Source organism: Macadamia integrifolia, chromosome 5 (assembly GCF_013358625.1).
Source record: "Macadamia integrifolia cultivar HAES 741 chromosome 5, SCU_Mint_v3, whole genome shotgun sequence".
NCBI classification, from domain to species: Eukaryota; Viridiplantae; Streptophyta; class Magnoliopsida; order Proteales; family Proteaceae; genus Macadamia; species Macadamia integrifolia.
Genome location: NC_056561.1, coordinates 41,179,613 through 41,202,516, shown reverse-complemented (window position 1 = coordinate 41,202,516; position 22,904 = coordinate 41,179,613). Strand labels below are relative to the sequence as shown.

The 22,904-nt window shown below is 41.3% G+C and overlaps 2 protein-coding genes across 5 annotated transcripts in view; one reads left to right on the top strand and one right to left on the bottom strand.

The window, feature by feature from the left end:
• The first annotated feature begins 1,345 nt into the window (after nucleotides 1-1,345).
• On the top strand, nucleotides 1,346-8,149 carry LOC122079287 (probable 2-carboxy-D-arabinitol-1-phosphatase). 4 transcript variants are annotated; one of them, XR_006140402.1, is made up of 8 exons: nucleotides 1,348-1,690; nucleotides 3,493-3,644; nucleotides 4,843-4,962; nucleotides 5,053-5,152; nucleotides 5,244-5,383; nucleotides 5,499-5,578; nucleotides 6,117-6,249; nucleotides 7,865-7,998. XR_006140402.1 is itself a non-coding variant. In XM_042645637.1 (7 exons), the coding sequence occupies exons 1-7, from the start codon at nucleotides 1,546-1,548 to the stop codon at nucleotides 7,989-7,991; spliced, it is 864 nt and encodes a 287-aa protein (XP_042501571.1). In that variant the 5' UTR covers nucleotides 1,352-1,545; the 3' UTR covers nucleotides 7,992-8,149. The 4 variants fall into 4 exon arrangements, 3 of the variants coding, with proteins under 3 accessions (XP_042501573.1, XP_042501572.1, XP_042501571.1); XM_042645637.1 differs by lacking the exon at nucleotides 6,117-6,249 and having other exon boundaries at nucleotides 1,352-1,690; nucleotides 7,865-8,149; XM_042645639.1 differs by lacking the exons at nucleotides 5,499-5,578; nucleotides 6,117-6,249 and having other exon boundaries at nucleotides 1,346-1,690; nucleotides 5,244-5,452.
• Nucleotides 8,150-9,383: 1,234 nt separating this feature from the next.
• LOC122079286 (3-deoxy-manno-octulosonate cytidylyltransferase, mitochondrial) overlaps nucleotides 9,384-22,904 on the bottom strand; it is a 21,983-nt gene continuing 8,462 nt past the window's right edge. The window contains exons 3-8 of the mRNA XM_042645636.1: nucleotides 12,998-13,084; nucleotides 12,785-12,909; nucleotides 11,530-11,669; nucleotides 11,395-11,446; nucleotides 11,143-11,253; nucleotides 9,384-9,848 (exon numbers count right to left, since the gene is read on the bottom strand). Coding sequence (XP_042501570.1) covers nucleotides 9,756-9,848; nucleotides 11,143-11,253; nucleotides 11,395-11,446; nucleotides 11,530-11,669; nucleotides 12,785-12,909; nucleotides 12,998-13,084 — 608 coding nt within the window. The 3' untranslated portion in view covers nucleotides 9,384-9,755. The remainder of the gene's footprint in view (nucleotides 9,849-11,142; nucleotides 11,254-11,394; nucleotides 11,447-11,529; nucleotides 11,670-12,784; nucleotides 12,910-12,997; nucleotides 13,085-22,904) is intronic.

Below are 22,904 nucleotides of genomic sequence, written 5' to 3'. Positions count from 1 at the left end.
CCCAACCCTAGGTCCCAAAACTCAACCCAACCCTAACCTAACCCTACTGGGTTCATGCTCAGGCCCAACCCTATAGGGCTCAAGGTTGGGGTGGGTTGGGTCGGGTTGACCCTAGCTAGTCTTCTTAGTGGAATCACATTCCGATAGATACGATTTAATTTCGATTTCAATTCTAATTTCAATTCTTCAAACCACTCTGTTACCTTCAAACTCTGAAAAACATTGATCGTAACTGACCCTCCGCCCCCTGAATTCCTCAAAGTGTTGGCATGTGCTAAGACTCTAAAGAGAAAGGGCCCCTTCTACTAATGAAGTTCTCTTGTTGGTTTTTCAAAAGCTTAGGAAAGCTTCCTTATACTTTTTTAATTACTTTCTTCATTCATACAACAGGATGCAATGACATTATGGGCTAAGTTAAATCTTGACCACAATGGAAGCCCATGTGGGCCAAGCCCAACCCAAAATATTAGGCAAGTGGAGTTGTTTCCTGTCAATATGTACAATGTTCCAATGTTAAAAAAAAAAACAAAAAAAAAAAACATTTTAAATTCTAAATTTCAATAATTCTATTTACTACAATAGGGAACTCAAAAGTGAATGCAAATTCCAATGTAAGAGAGAAACAAGACTTGTTCTTCAGAGGTGGGTTTTTCCTTTGGCTTTATGCTCTCTCTTTTGGCTATATTGTTCTTTATCATATTCTTGTTATATAAAAAACTCAATGACAACAACAAGAAACTCCATTGGCTAGGAGAGACACCTGCATTCTACAAAGCACAATAATAATTAGGGTTAAACTCAGGGTGGGTTAGAGTCGAGTTGGGTTTTCTATGCCTTAACCAAGGCCCAACCCAACCCCACACAGGGTTGGATCGGGTTGAGCCGGGTTGGCCCTCATAGTCGGATTAAATAGGGTTCAGGCTCAGGATGGGTTAGGTTCGGATCATCAGGGCTAAACTTACACCCCTAGGGATCACACTTCCAGATAGAGAACTCACTCTCATTTTTAAAATAGGATGGACAAGTCTACATGACTATTAACCAAGGTTATAGTACCTTTTGACTTTGCCCTCAAGTTGACTAGTTATGCTGACTTAACACTGCCCCTACAATCGAAAGGACCACATCATACCAAGGTTGAATGAGAACCATTCAACTTTTTCAAAGGCATAGGCCCCTTGTCAACTCTGCTACCTCCTTGAGTTTCGAATATTCCTGCTCACATTATTAGTATCTTTGTTATTTTCCCTACTCTCTTCATATCTATTAAATCACAGCCATTTGAATAAACAAAACTTTAAAATCTTAGTAATTCCATTCTTTTGCCTTATCATCGATCGGGATAAGTGGCCTAGGATGATAGCTCCGGATTTACAATGATCTTGATTGGTTGCCTGGTTGGGCCACTAAATATTACTCTGTTTTTCCAGGAATGTGGTACTGAGAATTTCTTCCCGGAAAAGTGTGGTTACTAGGTATCTGGGATTGAAAGCAAAGCGCTTAAACGCAGCCAGAGACCCAGAAAGGTAGATCAGCTTCCAAGAGATGAGGTGCGCTTATCTCGTCGTGAATAGCCCCTTTGGGTTGAAATCGTTTATTGATGAACGCCCTCGAATTCTTCAGCATCGTCCATCGACCTCTGTAACAATTCGGTGCTCATCTTCTTATCCAGATGTCTCTGTTCCTACTGGTAAATTGACCATATCTTTACCTACTTAAGGACTTGAACTTGTGACTCTGCAAAGATTCAAGAGTAGAATAGAAAGAAAGAAACCAGAGCATACTTATCATTTTGTATCCATGAATTGAAAATCATAAGTACCCAAGAGGCCACTTTGCTATTACAAAAGGTTTAACAGGTGATGCTTCTTCTGGTAATAAGAAAAGTTCATTAAAATTGGGTGTTGAACCACTAGATTTTGAAGAAAACAGAACTGTCTGACCATGAATCTAAAAATCGTGCTTTTGGAGCGTTTTTTAATATGGTCCATTTTATAGACTACAAGACAACAAAACCCTCTTACATCTGTTTGGTATAATAATTTCTTAATGATGGGTTGATTCAGTTCTTCAGTTAGTATGAGTCATAACTGAGAGAATTGGTGAGTGGGTTATTTTCTGCTGAAGCTCTATTTGGTTTGGAATGGTTATTATAATAAGCTGAAATTACTGTTGGTTGAAGGATGTACTCATTTGTTACTGGATTTTCTAATATTACATACAAAATTCATTGTGGCTTCCAGGGTTTTGAGCTACATGCTTCTTGTGTTAAGCCATCATGAAGAAATTTCTGTTGGTAGGTGTTCATGGCATGTGCTTTAATGAAACATTCGAATTCTATCTGAACATACTACATACCATTTAGTGTACTCTGGCAGTCTAGTGCTATGACTCGATATTACTTTAAATACCACAGACTTTAGCTCCTAGTTTAGACTTTAATGCACCATATAGGACAGAATCTAGGAGCTACTCTATTATTTGGATGATATAAATATGTTCAAAATGCCAACCATCTTACTAAGCACAGCAAGACAAAAATGTCTTTAGGAAATGCAGATCTTTCTTTGCAGCCCAAATTTCTTAATAAGTTAACTGATTTTCTTGTGATGAAAGATATGCAGTTCCCAATACCCTGACTAGGAATTAGCTGCAAGATGGTTGCATTACCCTGGCATGTAAAAAAGGGTCAGTCTCTTAATGAATAGAGGGAAAGGTTGTCTTTTTTGGAATACATCATTTAATAGCAAAGGAAAGAAACTCCGCATTAGAAATTTGTATTTTTTGACAGTTGAAAAAGCTTGCAAGTGGTTTATGGGTTCAATTACCTTTCAATGGTTGAAATTGCCTGAAGAGTGTAACTTTTGGTCAGTCTTACAGATAATGGACGCAAAGCAGTCTCCACACTATCATTTAAGAAAGAGAAAATCCTATTAATGAAAGTTGCATTAGTTGAAAGGTGAAAAATGAAAATGGTTGGTCTGATGGGTCCTATCTGGCCTCCAAAGAGAAAAGGATTTCCATGCAGTAAATTTGATGTTTTAATTTAGAGTGCAATACGGATAATAAAGGAATGCTGTCCCTCATCCTGATGTGGGTGGATAAATGCATATTGAGAAGTAAAATTCAGATGAATAATTCAAAGTAGGAATTTGGTTGCCAAGCCTATGTTTTTCACTCCTTTCCCTTCTCAATTTCTTGCTACGAAATTTAGTCTTTTCCTGGGCATTTTTGAATAGACAGTGTATATGAACAGTCTTTTATCAAGTTCTTTCTTATTTGCAAACTTTGTACTGTAATTAGTGTGTACAATTGAAACAGTCTTTTATGCTAAGTAAATGATTTCAGATATGATCAGAAATGGTCTTATGCAAATTGAAGACATTGCATTTGCTAATTTTCTTTCCCTTTATCCAGCTTTCTTCTATTCGAGTCTATTAGATATTCTTGAATCCAAAATGTAAATGGTTTTTTACAATGCATATGCGACAGAGAAACTTGATAAAGACTCTTCAGTGACTGGTGGTGCATACGATTTCAAAGGAGCAACAACTGCGCTTACTCATGAATTGTTGTCTTCACCAAAAAAGGTGACCCTTGTCAGGCATGGCCTTAGCTCTTGGAATGAAGAAAGCAGGGTTCAGGTTTGTTTTTCCCAGGTTTAGTCTGTCTGATAAAATTATGATATGGAGCATGAGAGCTGTTTCTTCGAACTGGAGATTGCCCCATCCCTGGTCTATATTTGTACTCTCTTAGCTACCTAACTTTGACTATACTTTTAAGGTACTGGATAACACTAGAGTTTGTAACCTGACTAATTCTTATTTCACAGAATAGAAGAACTCATGGAGAAAAGGACATTTTACATCCACTAGGTCTTTGAGGAAAGGAAAAAATACATCAAGAATACCTCCCTGTACTGCTTTGTTTGTGTGTGTGTTTAATGATCTTCTTCTAATCAAATAAAAGAGAAATGGGTTTTGTTTTGATGCAAATAATGCTTAGTATTTTAATTAGCAAGTCACTTAAAGTTGTGAAAAGAGAAATGAGAGAAAAAATACTTTTAAATAATTGTTGAAAGAATGAGAGAGATACTCTCAAACCTGCAACAGAAGGGAGAGAGAGAGAGAGAGAGAGAGAGAGAGAGAGAGAGAGGAGAGATTGCAATAGATGGAGAGAAAGGGAGATTCATGATTAGGTCAAAAATAGACCCCTTTCTCCTATTTACACATTTACATATAGAAGCCCTAATAGATGCTAAAAGATGTAAAAGCATCTAATTTACATTACAAAAGATTTGGATGAATCGGATCCCTCTGCCACCATCACAGATCTCACAAAAGTTCTCCTTCAGATTGATCGACACCAAAATATTTCAAGAAGGGCAATCTTTAAACAGGTACACTAACTCCAACAGTAATAATGGTATCATATGGAGTGGAACACATGTGTGGGTAAGAATTTAACTTTCAATTAGATTTGAACAAATCTACCAGATGTTTTTGTCCAGACATTCAAAAGAATCCTGCTGACATATACTGTTCTTAACCATCATAATTGCACCCAGGCTATAATTAGGGAATAAACTTCTAGAACCCTATCTAGTGGCAATCCTTTCATTTTATTTTTCTCATCTTAATGTATTAGAGGTCATTTTAGGGTTTAGGGTTTAGGGTTTAGGGAAGCTCAAACTTATTATTTTAGCCCCTTCCAGCCATATTTATTTTTTACTTATTACCAAATTTTTTTGATTATTGAAGGATTCTATGGACCAGTTGCCTTTCTCATTTTTATCTTCGTATCTTGAGATGCATTGTAACCTATTTATATTTTCATGTTTAGGGAAGCTCGAACTTGTCCATCTTAACAGATACTGGAGCAAGACAGGCAGAGAAGTGTAGGAGAGCTTTAGAAAATGTATCCTTTGACCAGTGTTTCTCTAGTCCTATTTCTCGTGCCAAGGTTTGATTACTACAACTAAGTGGATTCAATAGCAAACTTCTTAGAAAGGCTTGCTTCAGAGTCAATTTTCAACTGTGGTGTTTGCTGCAGTCAACTGCTGAAATTTTATGGAAAGGGAAGGAAGAACCTCTGGTTTTCCTTGATTCACTGAAAGAGGCCCACCTGTTCTTTCTAGAGGGCATGAAAAATGGTGAGTTCTTATTTTATTTTCCTTGATCACATGCTTTCTCTCAATTTTACATGCACTTCCTCACTTAATCAACTTCAGAATTTGGAGGCAGTGGATGCTAGGAAGAATTATCCAGAGGAATATCATATGTGGAGAGAAGATCCAGCTAATTTTTGTGTGAACGGTATCTACCCTATTAGGAAACTATGGGGAACAGCTCAAGAAGCATGGATGGAAATCTTATCCGCACCAGTAAGCTCTTTTATAGCTCCTCGAGCTTCCCTCCCCTGGTGGCCTTACTGAAAATTGATTTTTCAAGATGTAAGGTTCTCCTAACCATTCCTTGTACCTTTTTTTGTTTCATCAGGGGGAAAACTTTTTGGTTATTACACACAAGTCAATCTTGAGAGCACTGGTTTGCACTGCGCTTGGTCTTGGCCCAGAGAGGTGATTTTATGCTTGGTTTTAATGAAACTGTTACAATAACATTGTTAACATGCAGTGCCCTAAACCTTTATGTGGTGTATGTAGACAAATGCCTTTTAAATGGTAACCATTGTCCCATTACTTTAGATCATTATAATATTTTTATTATTTCAGTAGTGTTTTTTGGAAACATGAAACATATCATCTTTTAACTCTAAAACATTGAACCTAGTGAAATTCTAGAGAAAGGATCCATTATTGTGAGAGCAGTTATTTCCTAGCTTTGTGAAACAATTGTATTGACTTAGCCATTTAAGCCTTGGTTTTGTCAAAAACCTATATTAATGTTATGACTAATTTGGTTTTTTCTCTCTGTTTTTTTTTTTTTTGGGACAATGGAAATGATCCTCCCATTTGTAAATTGTGAATACAATACTTCTGAAGAGTTTTTCATATGATACTGCCTGAGGGAAGAATACATATTTATTTGCTAAAGACCCCTTCGAAATATTTCATGTTGTGTGATGCCTTATTCTGACTGTGTCTTAATTGGGTCTAGGTGATACCTAGATGAGATAATGCAGACGCTAACTCCGAACCAATGAGATCCAGTGGGAGATCAGCTTACGACAGGATTGCAGGAAAAAGGACAAACCAGATTAGCGAGGTTTTAAATATCTGAGAAAAGATAGGTCTGATTTCAGCTTGGTCAAGTGGACTCTTCTAATGGTAGAACAGTTTTGCCAAGTTTGGTAGTGATCCTACTGGGAATAAGAAAACTAAATTTCTGCACAATCACAGGACAGATTCAGGGCTTTAAACCAGCATTCACATATGTCAATAATTACATATTGACTAATGAACTGAAACCCAGAGTACAGAATTCAGATTCAGTAAACCAGAAATTTAGGGAGTGTAACTGAAGTAGGTTTTCTGAAATCAACTAAAACGTTTACGACAATAGAGATCCAATCTGGCATTTCAGATCAGTATATTGATGTTAAAAATGAAATTAAACTGGACTTACTGCCAGTCTTACTTAGAATCACTTCCAGGGCCTCTGCTAGTCTACTGAATCACCACAGCAGAAAGGTGTTGAATCACCACAGAACCAAAGGCAGAAGCCTAGCTTTCATTCAACGCATAGCATGGATGCTGTTTTCCCTTACATGCCTTCATAAAAGAAAAGGAATAAACAGAAAATAACTAGGAAACTCCCAACCGCAGGTTGTGAAGGAGTCTCCCAAACTGGCTCAAATACCATTAATAATAAAAGGAAACTAACTCTTTTGAGGACTGATTAAATCGTATTCCAGTCAACTAACAGCAATAAAATAATAAAAATAGAAAGAACCAGAACTAAACCCCACGATTGGACTGACCCAGTAACTGAACCACTGGTTCAGTTTTAAGAAGGCAAGACTAAAGTCCTGATCTCAAACAGCAGCCAGTCTTCTTTCTCCTCTTCCTGCAGTGAAATCTGCATCATGGGACCTGTCCAAAGGGGTTTCCCAATGACCCAGCATTTATACTATCAGAGGCAAAGCGTTGAGAGTGCTTCTTTTGGTCCTCACATTGTAGGTTCAATAGGCAACCCAAGAGTGGGTTAGTTGGAAATTTCAAGCTAAAAAAGAAGAGGCTCAACCTTTTCTAAGAATTTGCAGATCCGGAAGTTTAAACAAAAGTTTGATCTGACACTGTCAAAGCATAATGTAAGGGGATAAGAGAAACAAGCTAGGAGACAAAAGATTTATAGTTATTCAGGAACCTTCCCTAAATCCACTTCCAAGGAGATACACGTATCCACTGTTTCAATTGCTTTCCTGGGTAGCAATCAAATCCTTGCAAATAATTTTTTTTTCAATGGCTCACAACCAAACTTTTTCCAATCACCAATGTGATTCTAGTTGTTTGGGACACACCTTACACAGAAGGACCATACCACACTCTTTTGAATGAAAGAGAGAAAACCTAGCTCAGGCAAGATGAACAAGTTAAAAAAATTTTCCCTGTCTACAACCCTTAAAGCTCAAATAATCAAAATCTTCTCAAGTTATAAGCACAGTAAACATTTGTAACTGAAATGGCTTAGGAGATGCATGCCGTCCCAGTGCTACCACTATGAATTTGGTCCCTAATTTACTACATGCATTTTTGGCTTTCTAAGTTCTAATGCATTTTATCTTAGTTTTCTTCGTAGTGAATTTTCCTTTTATGCCTTCTTGTTGTGGTATAGTAGTAAAGAGCTCTTAGTTGTGTTGCATCACTTTGAACAATGGTATTCTAACCAAGGTTATGTTGGTACAGGTTTCGTGCAATTGATGTAAATAATGGTGGGATTTCTGTATTTAACTTCAACAGACGGGGAGAAGCTATGCTCCAATCCTTGAACATGACAGCCCATATGTACAGTGATTACACCTATCATTATTAGAAGGATATGATGCCACACTGCATTAGGTGATGCAAAAAGCAGACCATGACACCAGGTTCTAAAGCAACTACGCATTATTGCGTGGGAGAAGAAAACAGGGGAAGTGAAATCAACATTAATATGCTTCCACCAAATAAACTCTATTTACAAAGTTGAGAAAAAAAAAAAAAAAAAACTTCTGTATCAGATTTAGCACTTTGCTATTTCTTTAAACTTCATCCGTATTCATGTATTTATTAACTTGACAAAAAAATTAACTGATAGTAAGAGTTCTATTGATGAATCTTTTAATTGTTGAAGCCCTGACAGTAATGTAGATCCTGTAGTCTTTCATTTTAGAATTTTGGTTAAGATCTGCCCTTCTAATCTGACACCATTTTAGTGATGGTGAGTCCTTGTTGAACTTTTGTTCCGGCACAGTGTCAGTTGTGGTTCAATTGTTGGAATCAGCCTCTGCTTTTATTTACAGTTGATCAGGTACGGATGCAGATCTAACCCTTTTTATTCCCGGTCTTCAGGACGGAGAACGTCTACCGCTTCCTCTGCTGTTCCTTTTTTTTGTTCTTTAGACGTCTATCTTTCTTGATTCTTCCCAATCTGTACATGGTTCATGGATTCCAATTTGAACAAAACTTGGATTTCAATATTTTCTTTGGTAGGTTATCAGTAGGCAAGGCTTTTAAATTGGTAATCAATATTGGATAGCTCATAGCTTGACCTTGGATCATGTTCATTATTTACTGGGGATGCATTTCTAGCCCTCTCCCCATTCCTCCTAATCAACATTCTTCAAATGACTAATGTTAGTATGGAAGAAGAACTACAGCACCATGGTCTTGAACCAATGAGGATCAAGGTTCTAAAACTCGGGAACGGTAATGGCATCAGTCAAAGCCAATATCATTCTGGATCGGTCTGGATCGGCAATCCAGCTGATCCTGAACGTTCCGCTTTTAGAACCATGATGAGGATGGACAGTTTTTCACGTCTCAGGGACTTCCACCTAAAAGATTCTCTCACAAAAGTAAACGATTGATTGTGAAAAACAAACAAACAAACAAACAAAGAAGAAATAATTCCGTGAAGCCAATAAACGCAATGCAGCTTTAGGTAAGGGCACATCAGTTAGAATTTGGATTCATTCAGGCTGTGTCTGGTTGCAAAGGTAATAAAGGGAATCTACGTTAACCTAAATCAAAACTCAAATAGAAAATTTTACAATCGTTTGTAGAATATAGACATGGGAACTTGGGATTGGATCCCATTTTTACGTATCTCACAGCCCTAAACTCCTCACTGAAACTGTCCCACAGAATGCTTCCTTGTCAATGCACCGGCAATCCCCTCCTCCAAGTTACCCCAATGGATTAAAGATATCAATCCGACAATGTATACAGGAAATTTGAACTTGAATTCACATAGAACAAAATCACATCCTATCCGTTAAAACTAATAGAGGTTCTTGGTCTGTCTATAGCAAATCTCTACTACTATTATGTCCCACAATGCACTTGTACATACAAATCAATAAACGAATCAATGGAAGAACCAATTTTTTTATTGCGGTCAAACCATTCTGTCAACCTTCAAAACTGCAAAACTGAGCACCTTCAAAAAATCAGACCCTATCTTCGGTAACAGCTTCCAACAGTCATCAGGTACATTATCATGCATCAGACTATCTTCTCAGCATTTTCCTATTATACTATTCTGTCATCCACTGCTTCCAATGGCATTTCTTTTATGCATCAGCATTTTCTGTGATCACGACAAATTTTTTTCACGCACAAGAGCTTCTATCTTTTCAACATCTTCTGGAGTGTCCACACCATGGGCATCATGGTCAACCTTAATCACCTACAAAAGATACCAGGGTAACGACTTTCAGAAATCAGAATATCCAAGAGATAAAAAATTATAAAGTAACAAATAATCAATGGTCACCATAACTACTGACTTTCTCATACAGATAACTGCATGTGAAAAGTGATACTTGAATGATGTAAGGTTAAAAAACAAAAGTTGGGGAGGATTCACTACCACTAGTGAGCCATATTTACACTCATGAAAATCCATCATCTAACATGAACTATTGGTCAACAATAACTGATACTCTTCTGTTACAAGATATTTTTCTAGCATAAAAAAAGTTATTGAATGGGCTTCTAAGTAACAGGTGAAAAGTATATAGTGATTGGCCATAATTGAACTTGTCTTTGATCTGTGAATATATATATATATATATATATATATTGGATAGGTTTTACCTGTGAGGACATACTATCCGAAATTGACAGATTCTGGGGGAAAAAATGGAATGATGATAGAAGTAATAATTTGAATTACTAATTTTCAAGATAATCATTTTAACTATACCTTTGCATCTCTTTTGGCCATTTTGAGGGAGATGGTTGGGCACACTGCTAGCTTTTCTGGAGCTAGCAGCTCAACCAATGGTGGGCCTGGGATGCAAGGGATTATTTCCAAAGGAGAGAGAGAGAGAGAGAGAGAGAGGCTGGGCACCCCAGCAGCATGCCCAACCTTTTCCCTAAAATTTATCATTGTCTTTCTCATTCGTTATGTGACAAGACAGCACAAGAAAGAGAAAAATGACAAGGTTCCTACTTCCTATATGTAAAAATGATCTGCTCTCATGATTGAAAGTCATAGTAATATCTCATTAACTAATGATCATTTTGGGGGGGGTGGGGGGGTGGGAAGAAATTTTATTCATTATACAAATACTAGTTATAAGTAATTGTCATAAACCACGAAAACTCTTCAAGATATTACTAGCCATAAAAGCTAATTTGTTTATAAAATATTTACTATAAGAAGTTGTACTGTAATCCAGATCGCATATATGCACAGGAATAGCTTGACATTCAAGTGTTATCACCAAGATTGTCCCGTTTGACACCACAGATGTGCCTTTTTTTCAATTACAACATGAAAAGTGGAAGCAGTTTGACATAAAAAAAAATTTAAATGCAGGACAGGTAGATACCCAAGATTCAAGAATTAAGCTACCTAAGCTAAAAGCTTGAAGCATTGGCATGTCAAAATTAATTGAAAGATGTGAGAGAAGTGAGGAAAAAACATTAGTAAGAGTCTAAGAGAACAAATAAACTGTTGAAATCTCCTACAATACCTTCATCTTGTACCCATTCTCAAGGACTTTAAGCTGCTCTAAATCTTCTTCCAGCTGCAAAGGAGTAGGGGGAAGCTCTGGATATATCCTTAAAAATTTAGAATCATAGCTCTGGCAAGACAAAAGAGAGGAAGTTTTAGAAGGCAATAAGCAACTGCTGCAAGGTAACGGATGTAGACAACCGTGAAGGAATGCATTGTTGTAATAAGCAAGTTCAAGCTAATAACGTACAAGCAAACTGACGCTTAATACCTGAATACCAAGATGAAGCAGATAAGGAAAGCTTGGATTGAGTTTCCCAGACCTATGGATTAATTTGGAGACAGATAATCAGTATAAAAATACTACACAAAGTTGGAACCCAGCTAGCAAAAACTCAAGACTCACTTATTATAGGGGATCAACCCCCTTGAAAAATATATCGCATATCCATGATTATCTACCACACATTTCACTCGGTTGGGATCAAATCCATCTTCAGGCTTTAAGGATGTGACTGCAGTGCTAAACACGGCATCAGGGGCTCCCTGCAAATTGATTTGTTTTACATTAGTAATCAAACCAAACAAATTAGATGCAATATCACATCCAAAAAAAATGATGCAAGTAATGATGCTTTTTATTAAAACAGCACAAATATTAATTTAAATTGAGCAATTTCTGCATTTCAATGAAGGTTTAATTCAATGAAGGCTCAATCATCTAAAGTTCAATAATTCATCCCAAGAGTCAAGCAAAATACCAACAAAATACATTAGATGATGTGGGTCATAGGGCACTAAACTAAATACTTTTCTTGACTTGTCATAGGTACCACACAAAGAAACAAGAAGTTGTCCTTTCCTCTCTAAAGCTTGGGTCAGGTCATGATTGAAAGTTGATTTACTGATTAAAAAAATGAGAGATAAGATTCCTTGTACACAAGAAAGATAATACTAGAAGGCCAAAATTTTTGTTAAGCAACATGAAAACAAGGTGAAGAAAGACATGCATAGTTTAGGTCTTGTCCCAAGTATGACCTCAAATTGACCCAATTGGAGAGCCAGAATCCAGTGGGAGAGCATGTGGCACAATGGTTAAGTTGCACTGCTACAGCATGTTGTTCACATGTTCGAAACTTGGAAACAACCTCTCCTGCAAAGCAGGGGGTAAGGTTGAATACATTTGCCCTTCCCAAACCCTGCAGTATCGGGAGCCTCATGCACTAGGTTGTTCTTGTTGGAGGGCTAGAATCCATGTAGCCGACCCCATTTAGGTGAGTGAGTTTTTACCAATTTTTACATCTTTTTTTTGTTCCTTTTGCTGCCTTTGATCTGATCCTTATAGCCAATCCCATTTAGTTGGGATAAGGCTGAGTTGTTGTTGTTGTTGTTGTTGTCGAACATGGAAACAAGGTACAAAACTTCATCCACTCAGCATCTAGTATAACAAACTTCAACTCTTTCACATCCTTTAGCAGCCAAGTAGGAATTCAAAATACGAAGTATCAAATTCTCTTCTGCATGTACCCATAAAAACTAAGACGACATCAAGAAAAAACAACCATTTTCCGTCGTTCTCCACATGTGAGAATTATGTTTACGAGGTCATCCACCATAATAATTCCTCAAGAAAGTACTGCAAAACCAAAGTCGCCCACTACCTGCAACGCTTTAACAATTCCATCTATTATCTCAGGTTCAATGAGAGGCTCGTCCCCCTGAATGTTAACAACAATATCATACTTCTTGCCAAGCTTTTGAAGTGCTTCACTGCACCGTTCAGTGCCTGCCAACCAAACAAACAGTGTGAGTGATCCATAAACCAGAATTGAAAAATAAGAAGTTTAATCAAGTGAACAAGTCAAAAATCATACCATTTCGGCAAGATTCTGATGTCATTACCACATCAGCCCCAAAACCTCGACAGCATTCTGCAATCTTTTCATCATCTGTCGCCACAACTAGTGCAAAAAGGAACCACCATGGTAAGTTCCTTGCAGATCATACAAGAGAAAGAGACCCAAAGACTGATGATGCACCTGATATTGTGTCCTTCCCCCACCCCCACCCCCACCCCCCAATTTTTTGTTTAATGGCGATTATTCATCTTCAATTAATATAAAGCAAGAGAGTAATACTTTTATTGATATATATGATGATATGGTAACAAGTGTGAGAACCAAGGGCGGTCAAGGTAATGAGTTTCCTATCTCTAGTAGGCTACACCAAGGGTCGACTTTAAGTCCCTATCTGTTTGAGCTTGTTTTGGACGAGATGACTAAAACATTCCAGGTGAGGTCCCATGGTGTATCTTTTTTTGCGGATGATATTGTCTTATTGGATGACACTAAAACTGGCTCAATGCTAAATTGGACCGATGGAGATCAACCTTGGAATCAAAAGGCTTTAAGATAAGTAGATCAAAGACGGAGTATGTGATGTGTAACTTTAGTCACACTACGATGGATAATGACGTGGCAGCTATTGAAGGAAGAGAGATAACGCAAAGTGACCGTTTTAAATATTTGGGATCTTTCATTAATAAAGAATGTGATATTAAAGATGATGTGGCAAACAGAATTAAAGTGGGATGGATGAAGTGGAGGTGCGTCTAGAGTCTTGTGCGACCAACGCATTCCTGTAAAGCTTAAAGGAAAGTTCTATCTGACAGTCGTGCGACCGGCTATGAAATACGAGGCAGAATGTTAGGCAGTGAAGAAGAGGCATATTGATAAGCTATGTGTAGTGGAAATGAGCATGTTAAGATGAATGTGTAGGAAAACTAGGAGGGATAAGGCAAGGAATAAAAGTATTACAACGGGTTTGAGAGTTGCCCTAATTCATGATAAGCATCATGAAAGTCGTTTTAGATGGTATGACCATGTTCAGCGGAGGCCATTAGATGCACCAGTAAGGAGGAGTGGCCTCATTAAGATAGAAGGATCCAAAAGAACTAGAGGCAGACTGAAAATGACCATAGGAGAGGTTGTGAGGAAAGACATTTACAGTTTAGGCCCTATCCCGAGTATGGCCTCGAATAGAGCGGAGTGGAGGGCTAAGATCCAAGTGGCAGACCCCCTATAGCTGTGTTCTATTTTGTTAATGTTCTTGGTAATATTTTTCCTTTAACCTTTAGTTTTCTTTTGCCTTGTCTTTGCTTGGATCCATGTGCTCGACCCTAAGAACAAATAAATAAGCAAACGACAAAGGAGATATCCTCCGATATTACAAGTCTGTGAGTGTACCAACTGGGCAGTGATTCCTTTTAAGATCCACCTTACCTAATATATCTCCCAACACCAGAACAAGGCTTCCATTAAATTAAAACATTCCTCAGTGCATGGTTCCAGATTTCAGTTGAAACCCCCAAGATTTCACAAAATATTTCGGCTTCGACGAATATTAAAAAATTATTGGGTGCAACTCAGTAGGAATGTAGGGTTTCAACCGAAATTTCAGCATTTTAGCTGAAATTTGGTTTCAACTCAGTTTTGGTACAAACAATCCCTATAAAACCACACTGTTTCAATTGAAATGAGTCGAAGTGTCGAACCATAACATAAGTTTTGAGTGATATCACCTGTTGGAAGGGGGGGGGGGGACTCCAAAAAGGACCCTATATTTGGAATTTTTGGCCAAATCATCTACATTTCTTGCTGGAACAAAGTGTTGGGGACTACTACAACGCATCTGCATTTGAGCAAGATTTGTATAAGATTCAAATTTAGAAGCAAACCCTTTTCCCCTAAAGGGTTCAAGCCTTCTCGGAACTCTGTGGCACTGACACAGAATTGAAGGAACGGTTTCGTAGGGGTGTTTTAACCTAGGCTGTACACTTATACTTGACTACTTGTAACATTGGTACACTAGTTAATGTAGGAATAGATTTGAAAACCAGTCCCAAAACTACAGGATATTATAAACCAAAGAACAACCAAATAACCACCCAACAATAGACAGCAACAACAGTCCTTAAACAAACCAGAATTATCAGATCCACAATCAGGAATTTCAGAAAGCAGAGTTTGCATCAACAATTAGAAGCTCCAGCAATAAAATTAGAGTAGTTGAATAAGTAGGATCAGAATCAAAACATAGCAGAACCAGAGAACCAAAATCAGAACTCGATTCTGGGACAGCAGGTTCTGAGAACAGGCAATCAATCCTAACAAGTTCAGAATCTTCAATAACAGATGTTTAGGTGACAAATAAACAAATCGGAATACTGAATAGCAGGTCCATTCCCTCAGAAAAACATAGGCAGCAACCAACAGTAGCAGATAACACAAATCAGGCAATAATTTCTGGGCAGAAATCACCATCGACCAGCACTGAAGAAAACTCAGAAACTGACAAACCCATGGTCTGATCAGTACCAAACTTGGATCGAGTCCCCTTCTTAATGGTCCTAACAATCGACCAAAATCTCAAAGCAATCGGGTGGCTGGTTCTCCAAAAACAGCTAGGCCGATAGGAAAGAAAACAAAGAAAACCAACCCAGAAATTTCTGAAGAAAATTCAGATTACTTGTCTGTACTGCTGGAGGAGAGAATCCAATAAGAGAACCAGAAAAGAAAATACCCACCCGGACTTCTCGCCGCAGAGTGTCGATCAAATCACACACCAATCCCTAACCCTTGATCAAACACAAAGGTTTAGCCATGGAGAAAAACCAGCGGCAGCAGCATGAAGCTTCACTTTGTTTTTAATTGTAAAAATCGTGCTTAATTAAAAGAGTCATAGCTTTATTTATAATAGTGATAGGGGTTACATGAAATAGAAACTAACTTTAGTTTCCAAAAACTGAAATAGGAAACTAAAAATTAGAAACTCAACTAGTTACTAAATCTGAAAATAGAAACTTACAAAATAGAAAGTCTTGTGACTGAAAATTAGAAACTAATTTAAGACTGAAAATTAGAAACTAATTTAAGACTTCAAAATAGAAACTAAATTACTAACTAAATGACTAATTAGTAACCCCATCAACAGCCCAAATCATGGGCTGACTTGGACCAGATCTGGGTCGACCCAGTCAGCCACTTGGGTCGACCTTGGTCTTGGTTCTCCTTGTGTAAACCCTTGTTACTGCATCACTAGTACTCGTAAAACTTTGACAATGTGTAATATTAAATGGTTTTCTTCATTCCTAATGCATATTTTAGTTGTTTTCATTGAATTCTGTGCCACTAAATTATGTGTAGAATACGCCATATTTGAGAAAGTATACAATAGGGTATGGTGTACACTACCAACCTAGGGTACAAATTGGGGTATTTTTTTTTTTAACAATCTAAAGGTTCCAATACATTTAGAAATGCTTAATTAGAGATCTGAAATGCTAAAATATAGCCATTTGACCACCATAATGGCCAACCGAAATGACCAGCCAAAACATGTAGAGTTTAGGTCGAACTTCTGTTGAAACCCGAAATATTTCAGTTTTGAGGTTGAAACTGAAATTTCGAACCTTGCCCTGTGTGCACAAAGGTTTAGCATATCAAACAACGAAAGACAATCTCCATAGAAAATTCCTATCTGGTGATTGCCCTAAAGTGAGCAGACCTCAATCCAAGGAAGTATATATTAACTCAGCAATGCATGCTAATGATTATGTAACCTTCATGATACCCAGTCACAGAAGGAGCTGGGGGAGTTTTATTGCATTACTGATGATACGGCCAAATTGATTGCCCAGTAGGGTAAGAACACGTGGTATCTAAGGAGAGGGCACGTGTCGCTCACCTGTTAGAGTCTGCAAGGAGTCTGACCGCGTCAACTACGTGGAGAGAATATTCCCCACGAAGTGGATAAGACGTATCCGAATAGGACTCGAAGAGGAAAGGAGGCGGACCCGAGGAGGACTCCTCCAAGGAAAAGAGAAACCCTAAACCCTAAGGACTATAAGAGAGGGCCCGAGCAGAGGAAGAAAGGTATGCAGAAAAACCCTCAACCATTACCCTTGTGAAAAATTGTGCGGCCGATCTCTAACTTGGGCGTCGGAGGACTAACCCCGGATAAACATCCGGGCCTCTGCCTTCTGTATTTGTGCAGGATCAGCTCATACGGATTTTTGGCAGCAACAAATTGGCGCCGACCGTGGGAACGACAGTAATGGTGGGGAGAACCTACAATCGTAAGAAGACAAGAGCAGCATCGAACATGAACATAGGGGAGGAGGAACCTTCAGGAGGGCTCCCTCTCTCGACAGAAATCGGACGAGAAAGGGGAAACGATGATCGGGAAGGTTCGGCGAGGTACCAGCGTTCGGCCGGATATTCGGTGCACGGAGATAGTAATCCTCCGCCCCCTCCTGGAGCGCAGGAATATGTGTCAAGGGAGCAGTTCGAAGCCCTCCAGGAGAAATATGACCGAATGGCCGAGGCAATGAAGGAGGTCTCCAAAGCTGTCTCTTAGAAGACCGGCAAAGCACCGCCAGGCCCCCATATCCAGCCTGAGAGAGCTCGAGACGAGGACCGGAGCAGTACAGGATCGATAAGGTCCGGTCATAATTTTCGAAACCGAGCAATGAGGGAAAGTCCCGCACCCAGGGGAAAGACGTGGCGTGCCGCCGGAGACCGACATGGGGAACCACGCCAAGGAGACGAACAGAGACATGAGGACTCGGGGTTAAAGCAGATGATCCTGGACCTAAAAGATGAGATCAAGAAGGTGGCAGAAAATCAGACGGGAGCTCGCGAGCCAGACCTCACTAATGACACGGCTCTAGCTGATGAGGTCATGACTCATGAGGGACCCACTCCCGATCGGATTTCGCCTGCCAAAGTATGACACCTACGACCGGTCTGGGGACTCCGTCGATCATCTGGAAGGCTTCAAGGTCGCTATGCAGTTCCATCGAGTCTCGAAAAACATCATGTGTCGCGCCCTGCCATTGACGTTCAAAGGAGCGGCAAGGCTATGGTACAACCATATGCCGACGAATTCGATCCACAGCTTCAGCGATCTAAGTTACTTCTGCGTGAAGGGATTCTCCAGTAGTCAACCCCTTCAGAAGACCACGTTGAACTTGACCAACGTCAAGCAACATGAAGGAGAATCACTGCGGAATTACATGAAGCGCTTCCAACAGAGATCACGATCAGAGGTCTGGACCCGAAAGAAGAGTTCACAGCCCAGCTAGGAGGCGTCAAGGATAAGAAGCTGAAAAGGTCTTTGGCGAAGCATACACCGAGGAACCTGGCCGAGTTGAGAGCTCGGTGCGATAAGTACATCCAGATGGAAGAAACCCTTCAAGCCGATGAAGAAGCTGAAAGGAAGACGGGAAGGAAAAGGATCTCAAGGGGCGACGACAAACCCTCCGAAGAAGGCAAAAGACGAAAGTCTGAGCGCGGTCGGGCACCCAGTCCACCAAGGAAGTTCAAGAAATACGTGCCCCTGAACCGGAGACGAACGGATGTACTGATGCAGATAAAGGACTCCCCGGATGCCAGAGCCATGAAGTGGCCAGGGAAGATGGGACGGCACCCCGAGAGACGCAATATGGACAGATATTGCCACTTCCACAGGGACCATGGCCATAACACCAAAGACTGTTGGCACCTCAAGGGGGAAATAGAAGGAATGATCCGAAGAGAATATCTAGGCCGATTCGTGGACCGTAAAAAGGAGGATGCCCAAGACGGTAATGACCGTAGGGACAACCGTCGGAGAGATGGCAGAGGCCGCTATGAAAGAAGGGGGCCAGCCCGCAAAGGCAATCAGAACGACAAAGGGACCGGACACCCGAGGAAGCTGACCATCGCCTCCGGGATGAGAATAAGAGCCCAACTAGGGTTATAGCGACAATCTGTGGAGGCCTAGCCACTGGAGAAAGTTCAGTCTCGGCCAGGAAAGCAAAAGCCTATGCGAGAAGCGTATATGTGGCTGAATGGTCGAACAAGGCGAGGACGGGGACGGTTATTTCCTTCTCAAACGATGATCTGGAAGGGGTGCACACTCCGCACGACGATGCCCTGGTAGTCACCATGACCATAGAGGATTGCAGAGTGAAGAGAATCTTAGTGGATAACGTCAGTTCAGCTGATATCCTGTTCCTTGAGGCTTTCCAGAAGATGGGCCTGGACGAGGGAAAGTTAAAGAAAGTCGAACACCCGTTGCAAGGATTCTCCAGCGTCCCAATAAAAGTGGAGGGATCGATTGAGTTGCCAGTAAAAGCCGGCACCGGAGATCACCAAGTAACAGTCATGATCAACTTCCTGGTAGTAGGCATTACCTCGGCATACCGCCATATTAGGGAGGGTTGGTTTGAACCTACTAAAGGTTGTCGTCTCCACACCCCATCTCAAGATAAAATTCCCAACCAAGAATGGGGTCGGTGAATGTCGAGGCGATCAGGAGGCATCCCGGAGGTGCTACGCCACTACCTTGTGGGGAAGAGAAAAGGTGGGCGAGGTGCTCCTGATAGAAGATCTGAGCGATGACCCAGTTATCAATGGGGGGAACCGGCTGAGGATCTGGTACAAGTTGAGGCCGAAGAGGGGGATAACGCTCGGCAATTCCAGATCGGGGCTACAATGCCAAGGCAACAACGAGAAAAACTCGTCTCATTCCTCCGAAACAACTCTGACGTCTTCGCCTGGTCGGCTTCAGACATGCTTGGAATAGATCGAGAGGTAATAGAGCATCATCTGAATGTCAACCCGGCAAAAAAGCCGGTGCAACAGAAGAAGACTTTCACCCCCGAAAGGCAGCAGAAAATAGATGAAGTAGAGAAGTTGTTGAAGTCCCAGTTCATCAGCGAGATCCAATACCCGGAGTGGATATCCAACGTGGTGATGGTCCCGAAGGCAAATGGAAAGTGGAGGATCTGCATCGACTTCACCGATCTGAACAAGGCCTGCCCGAAGGACGGATACCCCCTGTCGAAAATAGACCTCCTCATTGATGCCACGGCATAATACGAGGCGTTGAGCTTCATGGATGCGTACTCGGGGCACAATCAGATCAAGATGTCAGAGGTTGATGTCCTGAACACATCCTTCGTGACCGAGGGAGGACTGTACTACTATGAAGTCATGCCCTTCGGGCTAAAAAACGTAGGGGCCACCTATCAAAGGTTGATGAATAAAATCTTCAAGGGGATGATCGGCAAAACCATGGAGGTATACGTGGACGATATGCTTGTAAAAAGCCTGAAGGCGGAACAACACATTCAAGACTTAGAAAAGGCGTTCCAGGTGCTGAGGCGGTACGGCATGAAGCTGAACCGGCAAAGTGTGCATTTGGAGTAGCCTCGGGAAAGTTCCTCGGCTTCATTGTCTCGGAGAGGGGAATTGAAGCCAACCCGGTGAAAATACAAGCCATTCAAGATATGATATCACCCCAAAATGTGAAGCAAGTCCAAGAGCTAACAGGCAGAGTCGCCGCCCTAGGGCGATTCCTATCTTGGTCGGCTGACAGATGCCTCCCCTTCTTCAGAGCCTTGAAGGGATCCCAGAAGTTCGAGTGGACGGAGGAATGCGAAAAGTCCTTTGAACAACTAAAGGAGTACCTGGCCGCACCCCCACTGCTGACAAAGCCAAACGCCGGGGATACCTTACAATTGTACCTTGCTGTAAAAACAGTAGTTGTAAGTGCAGTACTGACGAAGGAAGAAGGAAGGCAACAAAGGCTGATATACTACGTCAACCGAACCCTGCTAGATGCCGAAACAAGATATGGAAAGACGGAGAAAGTGGCATACGCCCTGGTAACAGCGGCAAGAAAACTGAGGCCCTATTTTCAATCGCATACGGTATGCGTGCTCACAGACCAGCCCCTGAAGAAGATACTGCAGCGGTCGGATATGTCCGGTCGCCTGGTAAACTGGGCCATAGAGTTGGGAGAATTCAACATCCAGTACAAACCGAGAGCCGCAATAAAAGCACAGGCCCTCGCAGACTTCATAGCCGAGACGACGCTCTCTGACAATCCCCAGGAATCTTCCGAGGACCGAGAAGAAAAGGCTTGGGCATTATACGTGGATGGTGCTTCCAACAGCGCAGGAAGTGGCGCAGGGATCATATTGGTTAGCCCCGGAGGTTTCAAGATCGAGTACGCCCTACGGTTCGACTGCGATGCCTCCAACAACGAAGCAAAGTACGAAGCGTTAATAGCCAGAATTAATCTGGCACGGGCTTTGATGGTACAGCAGCTGGTGGTGCATAGTGATTCACAGCTCGTGGTACGACAGGTGAATGAAGACTACGAAGCCAAAGAACAAAGGATGGCCGGGTACTTGAAGACAATGCGAGAAAGAATAACAGCCTTCAAGGAATTCGAGGTAAGGCAGGTGCCACGAGAAGAGAATGCTAGTGCAGATGCACTGTCGCAGTTGGCCACCTTCGACTTCGCAGACCTTGGACGATTGGTGTATTTTGAAGTGCTACCACAGCCGAGTACCGAAAGACCCCAAGAGGTATTACCTGTAGGCGAACACGGCCATAGCTGGATGGATGCCATAACCGAATACCTTAAGGAAGGAAAGCTCCCAGAGAATAGGGACGAGGCAAGGAAAGTACGAATGAGGTCAGCACGCTTCCTTTTGAAGGACGAGACGCTGTACAAAATAGGGTTCATCGTGCTGTACCTCAAGTGCCTGAACCCCGCCGATGGCGAGTATGCACTCCGAGAAGTGCATGAAAGGATATATGGCCAACACTTGGGAGCCCGGGCCTTGGCACATAAAGTGTTGAGGCAGGGCCTCTTCTGGTCAACAATGAGGAAGGACGCAGAATCGTTAGTCAGGAAGTGCATCAAATGCCAGATGTTCGCCCCCATCCCTAGGCAGCACTCTACCGAGCTCTCGTCCCTATCAAGCCCGATACCATTCGCCATGTGGGGAATGGACATCTTGGGCCCATTCCTCTGGCCACGAGACAAAGGAAGTTTGTAGTGGTGGCGGTAGACTACTTCACGAAATGAGCAGAGGCCGAAGCACTGGCGATGATATCCAAAAAGAATGTAAGGAACTTCTTCCAGAGAGCGGTAGTCTATCAATTTGGAATCCCTCGGGTGGTGGTAACGGACAATGGAACTTAGTTCGCCAACCCAACTTTTGGCTCGTTTTGTGATGCCCTCGGCATTGACCACAGGAAAACATCTGCCGGTTATCCACCGACCAACGGGCTGACAGAGGTAACCAACCGTACCCTGCTCCAAGGAATAAAGAAGAGACTGGATGATGACAAAGGGTTATGGGCAGATGAGTTGTACAATATCCCATTCCTCTGGCCACGAGACAAAGGAAGTTTGTAGTGGTGGCGGTAGACTACTTCACGAAATGGGCAGAGGCCGAAGCACTGGCGATGATATCCAAAAAGAATGTAAGGAACTTCTTCCAGAGAGCGGTAGTCTATCAATTTGGAATCCCTCGGGTGGTGGTAACGGACAATGGAACTTAGTTCGCCAACCCAACTTTTGGCTCGTTTTGTGATGCCCTCCGCATTGACCACAGGAAAACATCTGCCGGTTATCCACCGACCAACGGGCTGACAGAGGTAACCAACCGTACCCTGCTCCAAGGAATAAAGAAGAGACTGGATGATGACAAAGGGTTATGGGCAGATGAGTTGTACAATATCCTCTGGGCTTACCGCACAACTGAGAGGTCGGCCACCGGAGAAACACCCTTCGTTCTAACTTACGGCACCGAAGCTGTACTTCCGGTGGAGGTAGGGGTCGTAACCCATTGGATTCAGTACTACAATGAAGAAGAAAACGATAAAGGACTCCGGGCGAATTTAGACCTCTTGAGCGAAGTCAGGGAAACCTCACAAG